At 41.1% G+C, this 25,410-nt stretch overlaps 2 protein-coding genes across 8 annotated transcripts in view; one reads left to right on the top strand and one right to left on the bottom strand.

Annotated features, from left to right (window-relative positions):
• The window catches only part of SNRNP40 (small nuclear ribonucleoprotein U5 subunit 40), a 37,072-nt gene extending 36,274 nt beyond the window's left edge, over positions 1–798 (bottom strand). For all 5 annotated transcript variants that reach the window (XR_009539018.1, XM_060140767.1, XM_060140768.1 and 2 more), the window contains exon 1: positions 609–798. Coding sequence is in view for 4 of the 5 variants with exons in the window: in XM_060140767.1 (XP_059996750.1) it covers positions 609–752 (144 nt within the window). In the remaining variant the exon portion in view is untranslated. The remainder of the gene's footprint in view (positions 1–608) is intronic.
• A 194-nt stretch (positions 799–992) lies between these two features.
• The window catches only part of ZCCHC17 (zinc finger CCHC-type containing 17), a 60,297-nt gene continuing 35,879 nt past the window's right edge, over positions 993–25,410 (top strand). Inside the window, exons 1-3 of one of the 3 annotated variants that reach the window (XM_060140772.1) lie at positions 993–1,072; positions 9,655–9,775; positions 16,589–16,646. In XM_060140772.1, the coding sequence (XP_059996755.1) occupies positions 9,710–9,775; positions 16,589–16,646 (124 nt within the window). In that variant the 5' untranslated portion in view covers positions 993–1,072; positions 9,655–9,709. Of the gene's footprint in view, positions 1,073–9,654; positions 9,776–15,862; positions 15,922–16,588; positions 16,647–25,410 lie in introns of those variants that run through there. The other 2 variants (XM_060140773.1, XM_060140771.1) reach the window with 2 other exon arrangements.

Genomic DNA, 25,410 nt, shown 5'->3' with positions numbered 1-25,410 from the left:
TCAGTTACTAGATAACTTTGTTTCCCCATCTACAAAATGGGATAATAGCAATTCCTAACTTTCAGGCAGTTACCAAGATTAATGGACTTTTCATATACAAAGAAAGCACTTAGTACAAGAGCTCAATGGATGGTAACTATTCCACGGTTGTTACTAATACTAGTCAAGAGAAACAGAGTGAAAAGCAAGTTGCCCCAAGTTCCAAAGCGAGCCAGTATCTTTCATTTCCTTCCTTCCTTCGTTCCCTCATTCATTCATTCATCCATCCACTCTTCCAACTTTCCTGAACGTTTATTCTATACCGGATCCCTGGAACATTTAAGATTCCAAAGCCCCGGCCCCTGTTTTGAGCTCAAGGTCCTTAAGCCTAATTCTAACGCCTCCTCACAGGGCGGTCGAGATGCCGAAAACGGGCGTCAAACGGGGAAATATATGGAGCATCGCAGAGTGTTGGCTGCTCTTACAGTGCTTTTCTGCTTTAACACCAGGGTGAGAGAGTCCCGTTCCGTCCCCGCAGTGTGGGGAAAGGGCCGGTGCGGGATCACCAGGTACAGCGCTGAGGCGAGAGGAAGAGCTGAGGGCCGAAGGCCGCCTGCTCCCTTACTCACCGCTTGCAGCAAAGCTCCCGGCGCCGCCTGCTGCTGCCCGGCTCCGGGGCCCGACCCCGCCGCTCCCAAAAGCAATTCATGCCGCGGCCGCTTGACTGGGACCAGCGGCAACTCTGGGCCCTTTCGCTTCTGCTGTTCTATCATGGCGGCAGCCACTCTCCTCAAGCCGCCACTGACCGCGCCGACACCCTCAGGCACCACACGATTGGCTCCAACTTAGTCTTCCCCCGGAACTTCCGGCTTGGAGAAACCAATCATCTTCCAATACTCCCCTCTGCACCGCCCCCTGGAGAGTCTCCTATTATTGGTCAGTTCTTTCTGCCCTTACGAGAGTACTATTCCAGGATTGGTGAATAGAGCTGGAGTCCCACCTAGGCGCGCTGTGTCCTGTGGGTGGAAGCTCGCTGACTGGGTTTCGGTGTTGCGCGCAATGCTGCGGCGAGGAGACCGGACGCTGATACCGAGTAAGTGTAAGGAAGATCGTGGGTGGGGGCAGTGGAATCTGGAGGCGGCGCCTCCGTTATGTGGTCTGAGGCTGGCCCTTCTCAGCTGCAGGTTTGATTGCAAGGGGCAGGGGGGGGCCCCGAGTTCCTAGCTCTTGTGTGTAGTAGCCTGGGTTCCCTTTCTAGGGCTGGAGCAGAGCTTTGGGGTCTCTGCGCCTGCCTGGGGCCCTCGACGACTGACTTTTTCAAGAAGAGCCTTCCTTGTCGAGCCCCGTGCCAGGCGCTCCCAGGGAGAAGAGGCCTGTCTCCCAGCCTCCACTAGGGTCCTCTCTGACTGAGGAGGCCGACTTGTTTCTGCCATGATTCTGCAGCCTTTTTTTTAGCGCCTGCTCAGTGCTCCTGAGAGAGACGGAGATGAAGGAAATGTCCGACTCTCGGCTTCCAGAGCACAGTCTTGTTGAGAAATTCGGATTCATACCTGTGAAGTAGGCCTTCTCCTTAATCATGCAACTGATATTTATTGTGCAAAGCACTGGGGAGACATTGTGAACCAAACATGGTCTCTGACTTCAGGGCTGTTGTTAGTCCGGTGGGGGAAACAGATGCTCACCAATGATCTCACTAAGAAATGCAAAGTAAGTGCTGCCTACGAGAGGAAGCTGGTGTTATGAGTGCCTGGAATAAGCAGGAAGGTTTCTCTAAGGAAAAGATGCCTGAACTGATACCTGAAGGAACAGTGCTAATTAGTTGGGTGAAGAGAGGAAGGCAGCGTATTCCATACAGAACAGCATGTGCAGAGGTCCTGTGGCAAATGTGAGGAAAGTGACTAACAGGCACAAAGAGGCCAGTGTGGCCAGGACAAAGGGAACAGAGGGGAATGTGGTACATGAAGCTGGAGGTGGGCAGAGGCCAGACTTTGTAGCTTTTGCTTTAAGACTGATGGGAAATCCCTGAGGGTTTTTTTTTTTTTTTTGCAGGTGGTGGGGTGAGGGAAGCAGCTTGATCCCTCAGGCCTTAGTAGTGTGAACAGATTGGAGGGGAGATAGATGCAGATAGACCACTTTGGTGAGAGTTGTTGGCAATGAAGACTGGGGTATTGGTGGAACTGAGAGCTAGATATTTCCTAGACTCCTCTGCACCTAAGATGAGAATTGAATTTGGAAGTGAGAGGAGGAGGAGAGTGAGAGGCATGCCGTTTTGCTGGCAAATACCACAGCAGAGGCAGTGAGTTTCTTAGTCATCCACTTTTTGGTTTCATGACTTTCTGCAATGATAGCCATGACTTTCTTGATCATGGCAAAGACTGTTGTTTTGTGGGTTAGGAGGTATTCCTGGGAAGTTCTACCAGTACTTCCTATAGCCCTTGCAGTAGTTTTGTAAGTCACATAATACCTGGCAATAAATCCCAGTTTCTGTTTAACCTAGCTAGAATGTGTTCCAATATGTGCAACTGAACTCCATCAGGGTAGCGGTACTGCCAGTTAGGTGAGCTATAAAGACAGAGTTAAAGGGAAGTTAAGCTATTGTTTGAATGATGGACTATGGAATCTAAGCTGGATAGGGAGGAAAGTGAAGGAAAAAAGAGGGCTGATAGATTGGAAGAAAATAGAGGTCAGTATATCAGGATTCTGATGAGGTCAATCTGCTAGAGGACTTCCCTTTATCCTTAAAGGCCTACTCAGTTGTCACCTTTTAAACTTCTTGCTTCCCCCAGGCCCTTCTTCTCTTTCTTGTTTTCTTAATACTTTGAACCTAATCACTAGCCCTGATCATGCTGCATTGTAATTGGTAACCATTATCCTTACCCGACTAGGAAGCCTTTGATGACAGGGACTGTGTTGAAAAGAATGGTTTAGTGGCAAGTGTGTGTGGCTCTTGGAATGGCCTAAGATTTATCTCTTTCTAGCTATGAATTTTCGACAAGTTACTTCATTCCTGTAAAACAGAGATAGCTATTTTGTAGAGTTGTTTTAAGGATTGAAAGGAGGTTTATGGGGACTTCCCTGGTGGTCCAGCGGTTAAGGCTCTGTGCTGCCAATGCAGGGGGCCTGGGTTCAGTCCCTGGTCAGGGAACTGGATCCCGCGTGCTGCAACTAAGAGCCCACATGCTGCAACGAAAATGCCGTGTGCTGCAACTAAGACCCGGCACAGCCAAATAAATAAATAAATAAATATTTTTTAAAAAAAGAAAGAAAGGAGGTTTATGAAGTGCCTAGCAGAGAGCCTGACATATAAACATCAATAAAGGTGCTGAACTGATAAATTAACTAACAATTTAAAATAGAGTAAAATTAAGTACTTCAGTATTTCAGTTGACAGTTACAAATTCCTGTGTGCTCTATACTGTGGTAAGCACTGGAGAGTTGAAGGATATGATGGAGTGCAAGACAAGGGCATGCTTGGAAGAATTTCACAATCCATAAAGGAAAGAAAAAATATTCGTAAATAGGATTTGAATCCCATCTCCATCATTCATAGTTTTGTAATCTTGAACAAGGTAATTTAGCTTCTCCTGTGTCTTAGTTTCTTCATCTGTAAAATATCTTACCAAACAGAACGATAATTGCCTATCTTGTTAGGGAGGTCGAAAGGGAATTAACTTAGTTAAGACAAGTAAAGCTTCTAGGTTAAAGGCAAATAGGGAGCACTCAAATATTAGCTATTATTATTTGAAGACTTGGAAGGGACCTTAGGGATTGTTGACTGGTCCTGGGGTCCAGTACCAAAATGGCTAACTCTGAGCAGCCCTTGTCAAGACATTTGACCTCTGTTAGCCTCATCTTCAATTAAATAAGAGTAGTGGACTGAATGACCTTAATAATTGCTTTCAGCTTTCACTTTTTATGGTCCATTTTTGTTTTTCCTTGTTTCTTACTATTTTTCCTCTTTCCTGCCTTTGACCATTTTGTCAACAGATCCATGACCAGAGTGCAAAATGGGAAAAGCATCTGTCTAAGATAGTTACTCTAGAAATTTGATGGGAAGGAGGAGGATTGGGCCACCAGTTTGATATTTGAAAGTCTTCCATCTTTTGACCTACCCAGCGAATTGTGTGGAACTCAGTTCCTTTTGCTACATTCTTTAGACCAGAATGCTTTCTTCTTTCTTTACCTGTGTTTGCCACATAGTAAGGCTCTATTCACTCATTCAAGAAAACTTTGAGTACCTACTGTATACAGGCACTGGGAAGACAAAATCAAATGAGAAATGGTCCTTGGTTACATGAATGAATAAATCCAGACCCTGCTCATCCTAGCCTCCAGGAATGATGCCCTTCTAATTACTCCTTACTAATTTGGGACCTAGTTAGTGTTAGAACTATATACTACTCTTCAGGGACTTCCTGGTGGTCCAGTGATTAAGACTCCTCGCTCCCAATGCAGGGGGTCCAAGTTCGATCCCTGGTCAGGGAACTGGATCCTGCATGCTGCAGCGAAGATCCTGTGTGCCGCAACTAAGACCTTGTGCAGCCAAATAAATATTAAAAAAAAAAAAGAACTACATACTCTTCAAAATTTAGATGTGGACGGTGAATTCTTTCTGAGGCAGTGTGGAATAGTGGCTGAGAATGAAGGCTCTGTCATTATTCTGTCTTTGATGTGTCCCAGTATTTTGACTTATCAATTGATTCGCCTCAATTCTTACACATAACTTAAAAATAAATTAAAATCACTTTAACTCTCAGAGGTCTATCTAATTGGTACTGTTAAGTAACAACAGTAAATCTAAATCTTAAACTTAAAAACAACAACAGAAATCTTCGCCAGATCAGTGAGGTGACATATGAAATGAAGTTTCAAAGGGGCTACATATTATCTTTCCAATTTAATATTATTCTATGAATTGCTCATTGCTTGAGGGGAAGGTGGAGAGGACGTGGTTATTTTTTTTCCTAATTGCAGGCACATTAAAAAAAAAGCTGAAAAATCACAAAATTATGGAGGTACAGTACAAATAACACTTCTTGCGGTACGCGGGCCTCTCACTGTTGTGGCCTCTCCTGTTGCAGAGCACAGGCTCCGGATGCTCAGGCTCAGCGGCCATGGCTCACGGGCCCAGCCGCTCCGCGGCATGTGGGATCTTCCCAGACCGGAACATGAACCCGTGTCTCCTGCATCGGCAGGCAGACTCTCAACCACTGTGCCACCAGGGAAGACCCAAATAACACTTCTTAATGAATCATTTGAGAGTTAAGTTGCTGACTTGATGCCCCATCACCCATGAATACTTTAGTTTTCCTATAATCATGGACATTCTTCTATATAACCATAATATAACTTCTATAGTCAGGAAATTAACATTACATAATTACCTCTAATCCTCAGGCCCCGCTCTTCCATGTTTGGGCACTGACTCCCCATTCTGGATTGCCCCAGTGTGCAGACACCCTTATAATCCTGCTTCTCCCCATACTGGGTTGCTCTTTGTAGATTTACTCCTCGCCCAGCATAAGCTCTGACCTCACTCTAGGCTACCATTCCCCTGCCACAGCTCCCATTCCCCTTCCCACGCTATACTTTTCCTTGCTCTGCCCTTTGTTTTGGGAAGGAGGTGGCTAATAAATAACTGGGTCCTTATTGCTTCCCTCCATATCACAATTGTTTAAAACATTCAAGTAAAATGAAATGCATAAGGAATTTTTTGTTTCTAGAACTATTGCAAGGCAACTTCAAATGGTGTACCTCAATCCTTGTCAATTTACCTGCTCTTTTAAGTCTACAGATGTGGTCCTATTGAACTACACTATATCTGTCTCAATGTTTTATAAACTTTTTAAAAGCAGCAGAACTATTTTTTCCAAATGAAATGTTACATAGAAGCTTAATAGGTAAACCAGATCAAAGCAGAATATGCTGTTAAAAGTAGACCTTCCTCACATAACCTCCCTTCCCCCTTGCTACCATGACCCACCCCAAAGCTGGGAGGGCAAGTGGGAATCAGCAATAATCAACCTCTGCCTAATGACTGAGGAGAGGCTCCTAGCTTTGCAACTGCTCTGTGTGGGACCTCCCGTAACTCAGATTTCTTTGAGGTTGTTCTCCCCCCCCTTTGGTATGGAGGCTGTCCTCTGGTTGGTTGACCTAGGGCCCTTCTTCTTTGGCCTTCCTGATCCTGTTGTCCCTAGATATTTCAGAACTGACTTTTTAAAATAAACTTGAGTTAACTGAGAAGCTTCTGCATAACCACCGTACCTCCTTAGGTAGGTTTTTTCCTAGGTATTTTATTATTTTTGATGCGATTGTAAATGGAATTGTTTCCTTAATTTCCCTTTCTCGTACTTTGTTGTTAGTGTATAGAAATGCAACAGATTTTTGTATATTAATTTGTATTTATATTAATTTCGTATCCTTCAACTTTAACAAATTCATTGATGAGCTCTAGCAGTTTTTTGGTGCATCTTTAGGATTTTCTATGTATAGTATCATGTGATCTGCAAATAGAGACAGTTCTACATCTTCCTTTCCAATTGTGATTCCTTTTGAATAACGACCATAGAACAACCCTAGGTTTCTACAGAATATAATTCAAAAAAAATTTAAAATACCATTTGGGAAGGAGGTGGCTAATAAATAACTATGTCCCTGGCAACCCTTTACAATTCTGAAATCGTAAGCCTGTTACTGTCGTATAACAGGATTTCTCTCAAAAATGCATGCCAATTTCCTGCTTGAAGAATTGCATAGGGTTTCTCAGGCTACTGTTCTACAAAAGGAGCAAATAGGGGAGCTTTAAACTTAGCTGTTCATACTCTTATCACCGCAAAAATCTGTATGAAATAACTTAAGATTGTATTGCTCTTTCTGTGACCTTTGTTTAAAGAAGAACAGTTGATAGACTAAGTTGTTTGAGCTTAATTTAGATGTCCTAGCTGCCGATGCCTCTATGGATTCTGTACCTCACTAGTGCTCCAAAAATTGGAGGGATAATTAAGGTTTCTTGATAGAGTCATTGGCCTCAGGTTAATAACCTTTGTTCTAGGATATGAGGTGAGGATGCTGGGCAGAGGGAAGGGAAGGACTAGAGGTGAGACTGCATAGCTGGGAAGTGGAAGAGGCAGGATCCAACCAGACTGTGATACTTGGTTTTTGTTTTTTGTTTTTTTTTTTTGCGGTACGGGGGCCTCTCACTGTTGTGGCCTCTCCCGTTGCGGAGCACAGGCTCTGGATGCGCAGGCTCAGCGCCCATGGCTCACGGGCCCAGCCGCTCCGCGGCATGTGGGATCCTCCCGGACCGGGGACGAACGCGGGGCAGGCGGACTCTCAACCACTGCGCCACCAGGGAAGCCCCAGACTGTGATACTTGGATTTAAGCTGTTTGTCAGCCATTTCTCAAGAACGGACAAATCTGCCTTCATTCTATCTGTGTGCTTTTAATAATGTAATAAAACCCACTTCTGGCTGACGTAAACAGAAAAGGGCAAGTTTATTATACAGATACAGGTTGTCTTATGGAACTCAAGGACAGGGATGTTCCTGGGCTTTGGGATGATACTAGAACTAGGGTCTGGAACCTGACAGAATTTTCTTTCATTTCTGTTTTAAGTGAGGCAGTTCAGTTAATGGATGGTTATTGTAAATCAGGAAGACTTTCCAAAAGTAAGACCTGAAGTAATCATCTGAAAGTGTAGGGGTGTGCTCAGGGTTGAGGAGAGAAGGAGGTATTTGCACACGAAAACCCAAGGAAAATAGAGTTTCAGGTCTTATTGATGTCAAGTAATTAGGAGGAAAAAGAGAACTGAGGACTGTAGCATTAACTTTATCTTTATGTAGCAGTGATTTATGCAGCAAGTAAAGGGGCATGGTTAAGAGCCACTAGATTGCTGGTTTCCTCCCTGTTTAAAGCCAGAAGGCTGAGCAAGAGTACCTCTAAGATCCCTTCCAACTTCAAAGCTCTAAGACTTGGTACTCTGGCAGCATCAGCATCACCTGCGAGCTTGTTAGAAATGCCCACGGAATTCCCTAGTGGTCCAGTGGTAAGAATCTGCCTTCCAATGCAGGGGACTCGGGTTCGATCCCTGGTAGGGGAACTAAGATCCCACGTGCCTTGGGACAACTAAGCCCATGTGTCAGAACTACTGAGCCCACACACCACAACTAGAGAGAAGCCCGCTCACCTCAACGAAAGATCCCACGTGCTGAAATAAATAAATTAATTAAAATAAATAAATAAATAATTTTTTTAAAAAAGAAAGAAATGCCCAATATCAGGCACCACCCTAGACCTACTGAGTTGCAATCTGCATTTTAATATGATTCATAAATAGTTAAATAAGTTTGATGCATCCAGCAATGGATTATTATATAGGCATTAAAAAAAGATGTGTTTGTGTATGAATTGCTAAAAAATAATATAAAATGACTATTAATATTAATTAATGGTTTCATGATTCCATTAAAAAACCTACTTGTACATGTAAAAAAGCATGAAAGGATATAAACCAAATTGAATTATAGATGATTTTCTTTTCTTCAAATTAATGTGTTATCTGAACTTTTAAAATGAGCATGTGTGATTTTAATTTCATTGGAGAAAAAAGTAAGCTATGCTTTCTTTCTGCTTTGTTTGGCTGCGCCGTGCATGGCTTGTGGGATTTAGTTCCCCGAACAGGGATCGAACCTGTGCCCTTGGCCGTGAGAGCACAGAATCCTAACCACCAGACCACCAGGGAATTTCCCTATGCTCTCTTTTCGAAGTCACTTCAGATTTAACGCCTAGAATAGTGGTTAAAAGCGTGGACTCTGATGTCAGCCAGAGTTTGACTCTACCATTTTCTGGCTTTTTGACATAGGCCTAATAAGTTGGCCTCTGGAAGTCTTGGTTTTCTCATCTACATAATGTGATAATTAATAGAACCTACATCTTGAGAGTTTTGAGGATCAAATGAGATATTGGATGTCCAGTGCTTAGCACAGTACCTGGACATAGTAAGTGCTTGATAAATGTTAGCTCTTATTACTATTATTATTCCTTTTTTACAGATCCGTTCACACCCTCCCCCACCAAAAGCTTTCCCTTGGCAAAAGAATAGCAATAATAACAATAAAAACAAAACAGTAGGCTAATGGCCTTGGTAAAGTATCAAATTGAAAAGAAATAAGATCAAGGTTTCCAAAACTCCCCACAGTTATAGTGGACAAAAGAGGTTTGGATAAAAGTACGTGGTGGGGACTTCCCTGGTGTCACAGTGGTTAAGAATAATCCACCTGCCAATGCAGGGGACACGGGTTCGAGCCCTGGTCTGAGAAGAACCCACATGCTGCGGAGCAACTAAGCCCGCGCACCACAACTACTGAGCCCGTGTGCCACAACTACTGAAGCCCGTGCGCCTAGAGCCCATGCTCTGCAACAAGAGAAGCCACTGCAATGAGAAGCCCCTGTACCGGAAAGAAGAGTAGCCCCTGCTCGCTGCAACTAGAGAAAGCCTGCACACAGCAACGAAGACCCAACGCAGCCAAAAATAAATAAGTAAATAAGTAAATTTAAAAGTACATGGTATTAAATCTAATGGTATTATCCTGTAGGGACAACCTGTGGATCGGCAGCACATTTTTTTTTGTTGTTGCAAATGTTTCTTTGTTACCTGTTCTGTTTCTTTGTGACAGGACACTTGAATTAGCTTTAGCAGAAGAGAAATGGAGGAACCATAGAACATTAAGGATGAATTCAGGAAGACCCGAGACCATGGAGAACTTGCCTGCTCTCTACACTATTTTCCAAGGAGAGGTATATTCTTTTGGCTTTGAAAACTTCCCATTTATATTAAGCGTAGATTGAAGGTGAAAAGCAGCTGGGTTTGGAGTTTCTGTCCACTTGAGAATGTCTTGAACATTACAATTTAAACGGGAAGGGCTAGCAGAACATCTGGCTCCCACATGTACCTCCTCTGAGCTCCAGACTTCTAACTACATACTTGGCATCTTCATTTGGATACCTCACAGCATCTCTAATTTATGCTTTTTTCTTTTTTTTTCGGCTGTGCTGCATGGCTTGCAGGAATCTCAGTTCCTTGCCAGGGATTGAACCCGGGCCACAGTAGTGAAAGCCCATAATCCTAACCACAAGGCCATCAGGGAACTCCCTCTAATTTATGTTTTAAACTGTATTTTTGGTTTTCTCACCAAATCTGTTCTTCCGGTCTTTCCCATCTCAGCAAACGAACCCATTATTCATTCAGGTACCCACGCTAGAAATCTGGGCATCATCTTTGATTTCTTCCCTTGATTTGATCTTGTTTCCTTCCCTCTCCAGTCCATTATCAAGTACTGTCTTTCTGCCTCCCAAATATGTCTCTGGTGTCTATACTTCTTTATCCCTTTGGCACCCCATTAGTTTAAGTTTTCATCTCTTGCCTGGCCCTCCTGGGCTCCCTACTTCTTTTGTAGTCCACTTCCAATCAGTTTTTCCACATTGCAGCCAAAATAACACTTGATTGATTGATTGATTGATTTGGCTCCCTGCACAGCTTGTGGGATCTTAGTTCTCTGACCAGGGATTGAACCCAGGCCCTTGGCAGTTAAAGCCCTGAGTCCTAACCAGTGGACCGCCAGGGAATTCCCCAGAATAACATTTTAAAAACAGATTGGACCAAGTTGCTTTCTTGAAGTTCTCCTAGGCTTCTCATTGTACTTGAATGTATCCAAACTTGTTTTCATGACCCTTATCTGACTTGGCTTCTGCTTACTCTGGCAATGTTGTTTAGTTCCACTCTACTCATGCTGTAGCCACTCTGGCCTCCTTATAGCTCCAAACATCTAAGCCTGCTTCCTTCTCAGGACTTTTACACATGCTGTTGTTTCTAACTGTCCCATTTTCTCACCAACTTCTTTTCATCTTTTAGGTCTCAGCCCTAATGTCATCTCCTCAGATCTTTTTCCCACCATAGATAAATAGGCTCATGTTATATTTATTTTGTACTTGTTTAAAGTTTTTCTTTCTCAGAGGACACTAAGCTCCATGAAGACAGAGCCCTGTCTGTTTTGTTTACTGTTGTATATCTCAGTCCCAGGTAGGTGGGTAGAAAATAGTAGGTGCTCAATACACCTTCATAACTGAGTGAATGATCAGTCTTTGAGGGAGGAGACATTGTATTTGTTTAGAGAGCAGAGGCTTTGGAACCAGGCAAAACCTGGATTCCGTCCTAGCTCTTTTACTTACTAACTGTGTGATCCTTGAGATCGTCACTTAATTTCTTTGAGCCTCAGTTTTCTCTTTTGTTAGATGGAGATAAAAACAACTTTCATAGGATTGTGATGATGGTTAAATAAGCTATCATCTATAAAAACACAATGCCTGAGATGAAGTAGGAATTCATTAACGTTATCACCCTTTTTTTAAAAAAATTATTTATTTATTTATTTATTTTTGGCTGTGTTGGGTCTTCGTTGCTGCGTGCAGGCTTTCTCTAGTTGCAGCCAGTGGGGGTTACTCTTCGTTGCGGTGTGCAGGCTTCTCATTGTAGTGGCTTCTCTTGTTGCGGAGCATGGGCTCTAGGCGCGCGGGCTTCAGTAGTTGTGGCACTCGAGCTCAGTAGTTGTGGCTCGCGGGCTCTAGAGCGCAGGCTCAGTAGTTGTGGCACACGGGCTTAGTTGCTCCATGGCACGTGGGATCTTCTGAGACCAGGGATCGAACCCGTGTCCCCTGCGTTGGCAGGCGGATTCTTAACCACTGTGCCACCAGGGAAGTCGCCAATCGCCCTTCTCTTGAAGCAAAAGTAAAGCCAAAAAATTGTTTTCAGCGTCTTATGAGTGCCTGTAGTATTTTAACTGTATCATTCTTATGGCATTCATACTTGCTTTATGGTTGACAAAAGTTTTACCACCTAATAACATGAGGCCTTTGAAGACAGACTTTGTGACTGTTGGTTGGTTATAGATAAATGTGGCTCTAGACTTCCGTTAAGTGTATCCCAACTTGTAATGTAATAGACAGGATACAAAGGATGATAACATTCTAACAAATAGCAAACAACTCTGCTCTTCAGAGCCTCTGTCCTCATTCTTTAGGGCCCATAGTATCCCCAGAGATCAGTGAGGTACCAGGGCTTAGAAAACGGAAACGGTAGCTCTGGAGATGAAATTGATTTTTCTGATCATAAAGCCCTCACTTGTCAGGTGTTGCACAAAAGAAAGAAGAGCTCTCTGCCCTCCACAAACTGACTCAGATTTCTAGTAAAGTGGCTCCTGATCTATGTCTTTTTCTTACATGAGATGGGGCTTGAATTTGTGTAGGTTTTATATTTTACTGTCAAGGATGGATGGGCTAGGGTGATGTTCAGAAAGAAGTTTATAGTTCTAATACTAGAACTATAGTTTTACTATTTCAGGAACACATTTTGAAAAATGCCTAGGAGTGACTGGAATTAGGGAAAGAGAAATTTCATGGTAAATTGGAAACAGGAAACTATTTTTCAGAATATTCATCCAACAAACACTGAGTGCCTAATATTTAAAAAGAAGAATTTACATTAAAATTCAAAAGAAATTTTGTAGGCCTAATGTATGTTAGCACTTTGACACGTTACGTGTCAATTGACTTTCTCCAAAGAAATTGTTAACCCCATTTTATGGTAAGGAAACTTTTTAGAAGTTAAGTAATTGCCCAAATGATTAATAAATGGCAAGTTCTAAATCAGGTTCTCCAAGTCTGCAGCTGGGGTTGTTCAACTGTTCATAAATGCATGGAGGAACCAAAAGACCCATAAGAGAACTCTTTTGACTGAATTGGGGTAGTGTAGGAGGAAGGTAGATGGTAAATCTGGTTGTTCCACAGTCATTTGTTTGTACCTCTATCACGACATTTATAGTCTGTCTTGTACTATTGTTACTTGTATATGTGTCTGTCTCCTCCATTAGATTGGGTGTTACTAGAGAGCAGAGGCCATGTTTATCCCATGTATCTTGGTAACTTATTCAAATTCATTTAAAAACAGACTGGGCATCTCTCTTTTTTTTTTTGTTTTTTGTTTTGGCTGCACCAAGTGGCATGCAGGGTCTTAGTTCCCTGACCAGGGGTTGAACCTGTGCCCCCTGCAGTGGAAGCATGCAGTCTTAACCACTGGACGTCAGGGGAAGCCCTAGGCATCTCTTTTTTTTTTTTTTTTTTTTTTTTTTTTTGCCCGCGCCGTGTGGCATGTGGGATGTGGGATCTTAGTTCCCTGACCAGGGATCAAACCCGTGTCCCCTGCATTGGGAGCGCGGAGTCTTATCCGCTGGACCACCAGGGAAGTCCCTGGGCATCTCTTTTTATACGTTGTTTTTATTTCACAGTGCTTGACATGGTATCTTGCATGCAGGTGCTCAGAAAATGTTTGAATTAAATTGAATCCAAGTCTCTTAGGACCAGTTGCCTTTGAAGAAACTGGTGGTACAGCCCATATCCTAGCAGCTCTTCTCTTAGCAGGCTCAGCAGGGTTGGGGGCCCCAGTGACAGAATAGCCGAGAAGCTAGTATTCATCCTTCTCTTGTCCTCTGAGGGACTTCTTGGTGCCAGAGTCCATTAAGCATGGTAGGGAGCCCAGGCATAGCATTGAGATTTGGGATTTGGCTTAGCCCAGCCATAGCCAAAGAAATGCTGAGGCGAGACTGGTGTTGGTAAGTTGGAAATAGCATTGGACTAGAAGTCAGAAAACTTCTTTTCTGTACTTGGTCTTGATACTTTCCAACTTTGTGACTTCAGACAAGTAACATATCTCTGAGCCTCAAATTCCTCATTTACGTTATGGGGATAACAAGTTTCAAGGCCAGTGCAACCTCTAATCTGAAGATGGTAAATTCATTTTACCCAAGCCCTGAGTTCAGTTGAGATAATCACTGAATTTTCTCCCCTGAGCTATTTGATTAATTGTTCCTGGAACATCAGGCAGACTGTGTGAACATCTAAGGCAGGTGCCATTCTGTTAATTTCAAGTCTGACTGCTCCCTAGGAGACACAGTGATGGAAACACCTGCTGCTGGAAATAGGCAAGAATGTGTTTTCCCAACTGAACAGTTGAGTGCATTAACCTTTCCTTTGGGGAGAGGCCAAATTTAGGTCTATTATGATATTTCCTCAAAAGATAATAATGTGACACTGGAGCTTCAGTATTGAAAAGTGAGGTTGTTTTAATTTATAGCAGCAAGGTGATTTGGGCTCCAACTTCCAGGTGCTGCTTTTAAGTTGTTTAGATAATTATGCCCTTAACTAATGATGTTAGACAGTATGAAGCATTTTAGCCCTCTTTCTAGAACCCTGGAGCAAAAGCCAAAGTGCCTTTAGTTGGTCCAGAAAGAAGGGATTTTCTTTTATGGCAGTTAAAAATATTAAGTCTTCTTTATCCATGCGGCCCTGTTTTACAGAGAACAACTCGCTTTGTGAACTTGGATAAGTACTTCATGTCTCTGGTCTTCACTTTCCTTATTTGAAAAATGACAGGATTAGATCAGCTAATCTCTAAAGTCCACCTTGCCTTGACTTTAAGTACTAGTATCTGCCTGGTTGTACTGTTTCTTTGGGAATATCTGGTCCCTAACCCGGTGTAGCATATTCATCATTGTAAAACAAGAGTTTAGGAATTTTGGTTCTTAACCCATTCTTTTTTTTAAATAAATTTATTTATTTATTTATTTATTTTTGTCGTTGTTGGGTCTTCATTGCTGCGCGTGGGCTTTCTCTGGTTGAGGCAAGTGGGGGCTACTCTTCGTTGCAGTGCACGGGCTTCTCATTGCTCTCATTGCTCCTCTTGTTGCGGAGCATGGGCTCTAGGCGCGTGGGCTTCACTAGTTGTGGCTCACGGGCTCTAGAGTGCAGGCTCAGTAGTTATGGCGCACGGGCTTAGTTGCTCCACGGCATGTGGGATCTTCCCAGACCAGGGCTCGAACCCGTGTCCCCCGCATTGGCAGGCAGATTCTTAACCACTGCGCCACCAGGGAAGCCCCCCCTTCTCCTTCTTCCTTCCCCTTGTTTTAGTTATGTAAGCCAAAACAGTGATTGCCCAATATGAGATAACTAATTTTAAAGTCACTGGAAAGGACAAAGTTTATATGTGTAAGATCGTATTGAATATTTTATAAATAATAATGAATTTAGTGATGAATATAGTATATAGTGACAACTTTAATCCCAATCCACAATTGGGGGGTGGGGTGGGCTGGAGGAGAGCAATAGAGGTAGAGGCTGGGATAATGATTTATCTGGCAAGGCTTTTGGGCCTTTTGTTTCTATTACATATTGCATATTACATAGATCCATCAAGCCTCTAACTTCTCCATTTTAGGTCAACTCTGCAAAAGACAACTCTTTTTCTCTCTGATTACATCTTTTCAGGTTCTGTCAGATGTCTGTGTATTGGCTTTTTCTCTAATTGTCTTGATAAAACCCAAGACTGTGGTTTGGAGTGAAGTGGAGCAAGCTGTATGGTCTGGTTGGTTTGAAGGTTAGGAAAAAGAGATGCTCTACATGATCCATTTCAAATTATTAAACTTCTCCATTTGGATTGGAGGCCTCAGTTCCAGATAATATAAAGTGTAACTTTATTACCTAATTTTCTGCTGTTTGTTCCTATGTCTTTTTGAGGGATTTCAGTACATGTGGGATTTGGGCATTCCTAAGTACTGTCATACCATCTGACAAACACACCAATCTCACCAATGTTTTTAATATGATCACACATACCTGTCAGTCTAAACTTCAAAAAACCAAAAAAAAAAAAAGCATTGCAGTACTATTTAACAATAGCCAGGTCATGGAAGCAACCTAAATGTCCATAAACAGAGGAATGGATAAAGAAGATGTGTTACATATATACAATGGAATATTATTCAGCCATAAAAAAGAATGAAATAATGCCATTTTCAGCAATACAGATGGACCTAGAGATTGTCATACTGAGTGAAGTAAGTCGAAGAAAGACAAATACCATATGATATCACTTACATGTGGAATCTAAAAAAAAGCTGCAAATGAACTTATCTATAAAACAGAAATAGAGTTATAGATATAGAAAATAAACTTATAGTTACCGGGGAGCGGGGATAAATTGGAAGACCGGGACTGATGCATACACACTACTATATATAAAGTAGATAATAAGGACTTACTGTGTAGCACAGGGAACTCTACTCAATACTCTGTAATGGCCTATATGGGAAAAGAATCTAAACAAGAGTGGATATATATATATATATGTATAACAGATTCACTTTGCTGTACACCTGTAAGTGACACAACATTGTAAATCAGCTATACCACAATAAAAATTAAAAAAAAATTTAAATTGGGGAATTCCCTGACAGTCCAGTGGTTAGGACTCTGCACTCTTACTGCTGAGGGCCCAGACTCAATCCCTGGTCAGGAAACTAAGATCCCACAAGCTGTGCGGTACGACCAAAAAAAAAAAAACTTCAGAAAGAACATAATGTTTGACAGAACATCACTTTTAGGCAGTTTTGCAGCAGACAGAGGCAGTCGGTACCAAGTAGAAATTCAGGGAGACAAGGTTAAATGCTATGGGAGAGAGATTCTTATTTGTGTGACAAAGATTTTTTTTTTTTGTCTTTATAGGTTGCTATGGTGACAGACTATGGAGCCTTTATCAAAATCCCAGGCTGTCGGAAGCAAGGTGGGAAACTATAACTTGAAATTCAGTGCTCTCATTTCACTCTCTTTACTGTCACCCCCACCACAGTTTAATTATAGGCTCTACTTTTTTCAGAGAGTAGTTTGTGTTTTTAGTGTAAAGATACGAATACAGACAGTTGATGACAGTTCGTTTTTAGCAAGTCTTAACTCAGAAGAATGGTGCTCTCTGACTTGTGGGGAGGGCTGGGGCATAACCACTTGTGTTCACTTCTAGAACTGACTCTTCCCTAAATTTCACCTGTGATCCTAGGGCAAGTCACTTGACCTCCTTTGGCTTAGGGTTTTGGGGAGGGCAAGCTACTTATTCTCTGAGGCCAACATTGTGAGTTTTCTGGTATATGGCATGTGGAAAGGAAATAGTATTGTAACGAATACAAATATACATAATGCTTTACTTTTCTTCACAATTGAGAGGTATCTATTGAACATTTTTGGAGTATCCTTTTCACATCTGTAATCTTATTTGTTTCTCAAAACAATTGTGTTAAGTAGAAAAGGTAGGTTCCACAGACTGGTGGCCTGCTCAGAATGATTGAGCTAGGTCGTGGCATGGCCAGGACTAGAACCCAGGCCTCCTGATGCCTAGCCCAGTGGGCTTTCTGCTCTGTTATACTGCTAGTGAATCAAAAGACTCAACTTGCTAATTCCTTGTGCTAAAATAAATGAAAGATTTATTAATGATTTTAATGTAAAAGATGTAACCATAAGTGTTTTATTAGAAGAAAATAAAGAAGAATATTTGACTATATAAAAGTCAATATAGGGCTTCCCTGGTGGCGCAGTGGTTAAGAATCCACTTGCCAATGCAGGAGACACGGGTTCGAGCCCTGATCCGGGAAGATTCCACATGCCGCAGAGCAACTAAGCCTGTGCGCCACAACTACTGAACCTGTGCTCTAGAGCCTTTGAGCCACAGCTACTGAAGCCCACGCACCTAGAGCCTGTGCTTCGCAACAAGAGAAGCCACTGCAATGAGAAGCCCATGCACAGCAATGAAGACCCAACGCAGCCAAAAATAAACAAATTAAAAAAAAAAAAGTCAATATAGAAGTATATTTGACTACGTAAAAGTCAAAAACATAATTGCAAAAATCATCATATACAAAGTTAAGTTAGGAAAAAGAATTTTCAGTCCATATCACACAGGACTAATGAAAAAGAGGAAAGTAGGAAAAGGGGCCAAGGAAATGAAAGGATAATTCATAGGAGAAAAAAATACCAGTTGAGCAGTAAATATCTTAAAAGATGCTCATTCTCAATATTGATTAAAAATATAATATAAACTGTGATATATCCATACAATGGAATACGGTTCGTCAGTACAAAGGAATGAGAATGAAGTATTGATACATGTGACAACCTGGATCCGTTTCCAGAAAATTTTGCTGAGTGATAAAAGCTAATCCCAAAAGTTTACATATGTTATGATTCCATTTATGTTACATTTTTTAACAGCTTTTTTGAGACATAATTCACATACCTACATTTCATCCAAAGTGTACAATTCAGTAGTTTCTAATATATTCTAACATATTCACAGAATTTTGCAACTATCACCACAGTTTGAGAACATTTTCGTCAGAAAAAAGAAACTCTGTACCTATTAGCAGTCACTCCAAATTCCCTGTCTCCCTCTCTCCTCTGCCCCCAGCCTTAGACAACCAGCTATCTACTTTTTGTCTTTATGTATTTGCTTATTCTGGACATTTCTTATAAACGGAATCATACAACATGTGGTCTTTTGTGGTGGGCGTCTTTCATTCACTTAGCATGTTTTCAAGGTTTACCTGTTTTGTAGCATGTATCAGTACTTCATTCCTTTTATTGCCATTCCAAAATGTGTGGAATCAACAGCCAGTTCTCCGGTTCTCTGATTCTTTGATAGCAAGTGGACGTCCAACAATTTAGTTAATTCTGACACTAACTACCCAGAGGTACTGTCAGACTCTACAGGTTTAAGGTCTCAGTCTCACAAGACTGCCCTCATTTCAGACACCACTTGCAAGTATCCTGTCCCTGTGTTACGCACACTTCTGCCTGACCTGGCTATGAATTTGAAGGTTCCCACACCACCTTCCCAAGATTGGATAACTTGTTAGAACAACTCACAGAACTCAGGAAAATGCCATACTTAACAGTTACAGTTTATTATAAAAGATACAAATGAACAGCCAGGTGAGGAGGTACATAGGGTAGGGTCCAAAAGGACCCTGAGTGCAAGAACCTCTGTCTCTGTAGAGTTGAAGTTCATCACCTTCATGGTGTGTGGATATACTTTTCAACTCAGAAGCTCTCCAAACCTTATCACTTAAGGGTTTTTGTGGAGACCCCATTACATGGCCATAATTGATTAAATCATTGACCACTGATCATTTAACTCCATCTCCAGCCCCTCTTCCCTCCCTGGAAGTTGGAATGGGGCTGAAACTTCCAACCTTCTAATCACACAGTGATTCCTCTGGTCGTTACCATCTCCCATCTTGAAGCTCTCTAGCGGCTGACCAATAGTCACCTCATTAGCATAAACTTGGGTAAGATTGGAAGGGTCTTGTTATAAATCACCAGATGCTCCTATCAGGAAATTCCGAGAGTTTAGGAGCTCTGTGCCAGGAACCAGGGACAAAGACCAAATACATATTTCTTATTATACCACAGTATCAGTGCCGATATCCTAGTTGTGATAGTTTTGTGATATCCTAGTTTTGCCAAATGTTACCATTGGAGGAAACTGGGTAAAGGGTTCATAAGATCTTTCTGAATTATTTCTTTCAACTACATGTGAATCTAAAATTATTTTTAAAATATTTTTTAAAGTGTTGGCTATTTCCAACAATAGTTCCATTTACTATTGAGAACGTAAATTGTTACATACTTTGGTAATATCTGTTACTGTTTTTAATGTGCTTACTCTTTTGATCCAGCGGTTCTTTAGGGAATATAGTTTGCTTTATGGAATTACGTAAATTATGTACATCTATGCAGTGAACTATGCAGATGATAAAAAGAATGATAACTGTATTTCTAAGATACTTTGGTGCTGGTCCTGTCTTCCTTTTACCATAAGGGTCAATGGAAAGTTTTTATACAATTCCACCACACCGATACCTGACTGATAGCAGTTGTAAGACACCATTGGTTATAAGAAGCATTCCAATTTCAGAGATGTTAAAGTGAGGGGGAAAAGTGCATCAGTAAAACAGGGTAAGTCTCAATTTACTGAAATGGAAAGGTGTCTAAGCTAACAAAATGAAAAAGCATGTTGCACAAGAATTTGTATAGCATGACCCTTCCCCCTTTTAAAGCATGTTTACATATGCCTAGTATTTTAAACATTATTGCGTATATTTAGAAGAAAGTCTGGAAGAATAGGCAACAAATTATTAACAGTGGTCACCTCTGGGGAGCTTGGTTTGCTAAGGGAGAGATGTACATGGAAAAGGGACTTTCACTATTTGCAATTCTTTAAAACAAAATTTTTTTTTTTACAGAAGTCCAACAGCTGATTTTGCTAATAAAGCCATACCTCTAGCCTTGGAGACTATGTACTCTGCTGCAAATTGCATCTTGGCGAATTAGAAATGGCTCACCAGTGGTTTCCAAGCTTGCAATAAGCAATCTGTAATAAAGTTTCTCATTTTACATTCACTGGGATGTAATGAGGTGTAACTCATCCTCATCCCTATAGGGTATGCACCTCTTTTGATCCGAGGACAGCTTTTCTTGTCAGTGTACTTGCCATAGCTGCCAGTACCTGAAAGTCCCATCCTTACTTGAATATTTATGTGACACTTTGGGGACTGTGTGGCAATTAAAGGCCTGCCATCTTCCAGCAGTTAGTCTTCAACTCACTTGTGTCCGTAGCCTGTCAGGTGATGCCTCTGATTGTGACTGCCAGTTTACAAGTCAATCTGTCAGTGTGACAGCTGTGCTAAGACAAGCCTTGGAAGGGGAGCTCAGGGGGCCAAATAATTAGATGGAAACTCTGTGAGTTCTAATCCTGGGCACTTCTGTAGGTTCATTGGGTAACTGGAGCAGTTACAGTGTATTTTAGCTTCTCCACCCTTGAATGGAGGAAGATTATTAAGTCCCACCCTGAAAGGACTGAGTTATGAAACAACTGGTCTGTAGATTTTAACATCTCTCATTCAGGAAGGTAGACTCTAATTTGAGTCATTTTTCTCAGATTTCTGTTTTCAGAATTTTTTAATCACTACTGAGTTAAAGACCCCTTCCTAGTATTGAAGTCTAAACTAGATTTTCCTTCCCCTCTCATGGTGTTGTCCAATAGAACTTTCTACAGTGATGGAAATGTTCTATATTTGTTCTGATGTGTTTTCTAACACCAACCAGTTCTCCAGTTCTCTCGCACCAACGGGGTGTCTAACAATTCAATTCAATTTTGACACTACCGGGAGTTAGTGTCAGGTCCCATAAGTTAACGGGGCTCATTCCCACAAGAATGCCCCCACTTGAGATGCTAGTCGCAAGTCCTAAGCCACCCTTATTTCTAGCTGACCCACTATGAATCAGGAGTTCCACTGACCCCCTCCACAAATTTGATAATTTGCTAAAATGGCTCACAGAACTCAGGAAAACACTTTCTTTTTGTTTGCTGGTTTATTATAAAGGATACAAACAGGAACAGCCAAACGGAAGAGATGTATAGGTTAAGATACGGGAGGAGGGGTACACAGAGCTTCCATGTCCTCTGGCATACGACCCTCCAGCAAGCTGAGGTGTTTACCAACCCAGAAGCTCTCTGACTCTCATTGTTCAGGAGTTTTTATAGAGCTCTATCTCCAGCCCCTCCCCCAGGAGGTCAGTGGAGCTGAAAGTTCCAATCCTTTAATCACTTGGTCTTTCTGGTGACAGCTCCATCCAGAAACTATCAAGGGGCCCCACAACTAAGTCACCTCATTAGCATAAACTCTAGTATGATCAAAAGGGGCTTACTATGAACTACAAAGACACCCCTATCACTGGGGAAATTCCAAGAGTTTTAAGAGTTCTCTGCAGGGACCAGGGACAAAGACCGAATATATTTTTGTATTATACCACATCTGTGCTGTCTAATACAGTAGCCCAGCAACTTTTAAGTTTTGTTTATTTTGATTAAACTTCAGTGTAAAACATCTGTAGCTAGTGACTATCGTAGTGGACAATGCAGCCCTATATATTTATGAAGTTCTTTTTTTCTCTACTATCCTCTGCCCACCAGCACTAAACTATGAAATTTTGAGAGTAGAGATTGTTCAGTGTTAAACACTTTTAAAGTGCCTTGCTTGTGGTTAGTAGCACAAATATTTTTAGCAAAGAATTCAGGTTTAACAAAATATTATTGAGTTCTATATTCTGGTCAGTATGTTATGTGGGAACACAGAGATAAGAAAACATAGTCCCTGCTGCTCTCAGATTGTTCACAGTCTAGAGATGTAAACAAATTACAATGTAGTGTAATAAAATAAGTGAAGTTGCCGTTAATCCACTGAACTGTGGAATAGTTAGGCTGTTGGGATGAGTCAGGGCCTACTACAGTGCCTGAGATATAGTGGGTGTTCATTGAATTTTATTAAATGAATACATGAATCCTAGTCCCAGCTCCCCCATTTACTAGCTTCTTGACTATAGCAGGTTGCTTAGTCCTTGAGCCTTAGTTTCCTTATCTGTGAAATGGGATGATGTGTATACTTTAGTTTCTTGACAAGCAGGATGATGTCTTACTCATCCTTGGATCCACTTTTGCTTATAATATAGTGGATATTTAGTAAATGTTTGAATGAATTCATAATCTCAACAAGATAAAGGATGTGCAAGCACTTTAATTTATGTGCTTACATTATTGTCATATACTGCTGATTGGAGATAACTTATTTGACAAGTCTAGAGAGGGAATGCAGATGCCCCAAAGATAAAGGAGACCTTTTATTTTGACATTTTTGGGCTGCAGCTGTCCCCTAATAATTTGTAAGTTTTAACCTCTTTCCTTTATTGTCAATGGAATTTGTGAAATTAATGGTGAACCTAACACAGTTGGGAGAATATTTTTAAGGGAACTATAATAGGCTGTCTGTTTTTCTCATATGGCGATTTAGTTGCTAGCTCTTTCCAAGTTGTCAGAATTTTTTTTTCTTTCTTTTACCAGCATACACTCAGATGGGACTCATTCTGTTTAAGTGTTATGTTAGGTTTACTGAAAGATGATGGATTTGATATGCCCTTTGGGCATTTACGGCTTAATGTCAGAGATCCAGACACACACTCCCCCCTTCCATGTGACATGACGAGCAAAGCATTTTTGTTGGTTTCTATTCTGGAGCGTTTGCTAGAACAGAATTAGATGTGTTTCTACTGTTGTAGATGAGATCTTTCTCTTTTTAATTGAAAAGATAACAGATTGATAATAAAGAAAAAAATGGAGAAATATCTGCTGTGTTGTAGAAGACCTGACAGACTCATATTTGAATTGCAGTTCTTTCTTTATCAGCTTTGTGACCATGGACAATTTACTTAACTTCTAGACTATTTCCTCATGTGAACCTAATGTCACAGGGCTGATGTAAGGTTTAAATGAATGTGTGGATGTTCTGTATCTAGTGAAATACCCAGTACCAAGGAGGGAGCCTCATGTTTTATATGGTGCCTTCTACCATATGCATTTAATCCAACTGTTGGTGGTGTATCTGGGTAACAATGAAGTACCTCCCAAGAATTCAGGCTGTCTTCTGAGAATGAAACTAATGATGAATCCTACACAGAGTGTAGGATTAGCCATAGACAGAAATATACCAGGTAATTGCCTATAAATCTGTGACTGAGGAGTTGGGAGCATTCAAGACTTCAACAAGATAATCTGGGTTTAATTCTAGGGAAAAAGGGATTGGAATGAAATTGCACTTTAGTAGGCTGAAGTCTAATTGATTGTATCATTCTACTAGGGAGAGATTATATGAGCAGATATCAATCTCTGGAACATAGTAAAGAAAGCCTGAGAGCCTGAAGTTGGCAGTGTTTATTTTGCCTTAATAAGGAAAAAATGAATCTGATGGTAGGAACTAGAGAGATGGATTCTTTTATGAGGGGGTCCGTTAAACCTTCATGGACTGGAAACATCTCTCAAAACGTTTGTCTCCCTTTTGTTCTGATTCCGTGTTGAAGCAATTTTTGATCACTAATCTAATTTTTCGGTATTTGATACTGGGGTCAGTGGGTAGTTTACCTAGATAAGGACTTGGAACCTTCCAAGTATGAGAAAAGTGTATCCTCTGTTGTAAATTAATAAATTGGTGAATTGTGTCTATCACCGAACCAATCACTAAATTGACAGTCTGATTAATGTATTTTGGCATGTAAGCATCTGCATGCTGAAGGCTCCTACATTTGTATCTTCAGCTTACACCCCTTGTCTGAGCTACAGACTTACATATCCAACTGCCTACCTGACATTTGCATTCAACACTGTGGGCTAGACCATTTCTCTTGTTTAGTTCACCCAATAAACTAAGGAGATAAGCCATTAATGTTTCAACTATAAGAATCCTACACCCCAGCATAACAATTTTTATGTTCCCTTTTCATCTGTGTGCATATGAGACATAATTTTACATAATTTCAATCATAGTGTACATATAATTTTACATTTTGCTTATATATATATATATATATATATAGGTTTTTATGGTTAAAATTTTTATGGTTAAAACTATTGCATGCTTATAGAAAAATAAGGGAAAAAACTACCAAAGCAAATGATCGTTGTGTGATATTACTACCACACAGAGATAGGCACTGTTAACATTTCAGTGTATTTTTTTTTTTAATTTTTTTTATTTATTTACTTTGGCTGTGTTTGGTCTTCGCTTCTGTGCGAGGGCTTTCTCTAGTTGCGGCAAGCAGGGGCCACTCTTCATCGCGGTGCGCGGGCCTCTCACTGTTGCAGCCTCTCTTGTGGAGCACAGGCTCCAGATGCGCAGGCTCAGTAGTTGTGGCTCACGGGCCTAGTAGCTCCGTGGCATGTGGGATCTTCCCAGACCAGGGCCCGAACCCGTGTCCCCTGCATTGGCAGGTAGATTCTCAACCACTGCGCCACCAGGGAAGCCCAGTGTATTTCTTTATGGTCACATATGTGCATAAAAATTAACATTGAGATTAAGATTATATTCTATATATACATTTTGCAGCTTTTACACTTAATGAATGTTAAACATTTCTTTTGTCTTTTAAAATACTTTTTGTAAACATCTAAAAGCATTATTCTATCATTCAGATGTACCACATAATCTTTTTAAGTTGTTTGTAGTTTTTCATTATTAATGCTTTACAAAAGTGCCATATTTAACTAAGAGAGATGACTGGGCCAGAAAATATCCTGCTTCGGGATCACATGGGAGAAGGACAAATGGTTAACTCACTCTTTCTTTGTGGTACTCCAATAAATAGACCTGTTTGAGAAAAAAAAAAAGTTCTCTCAACTATATTAGGTTCAACAGTAATTTCTTTCCCAACTTCCATTAGCAGTTCAGGAAAGAAGTGAATTTGAGAATTAGAGGACAGTTGTAGCGGAAAAATGTCAAAATGAAACGTTACCCATTCCTTTAGGGCATCTGAATTTCCTCTCTGGATTTTCCATTTAGGTTACTCTGCTCATTACATGATCATGAAAAAGAAAAAAGCCCAGCTCCATGAATTTTATCCAATTTAGAGATTATGTGATGGTCTAAAATTTTAAACATGGGTTATATAATGTA

The sequence above is a fragment of the Lagenorhynchus albirostris genome, chromosome 2, assembly GCF_949774975.1.
Source record: "Lagenorhynchus albirostris chromosome 2, mLagAlb1.1, whole genome shotgun sequence".
In the NCBI taxonomy this organism is placed as follows: Eukaryota; Metazoa; Chordata; class Mammalia; order Artiodactyla; family Delphinidae; genus Lagenorhynchus; species Lagenorhynchus albirostris.
This window is presented reverse-complemented; position numbering and strand designations above follow the sequence as displayed.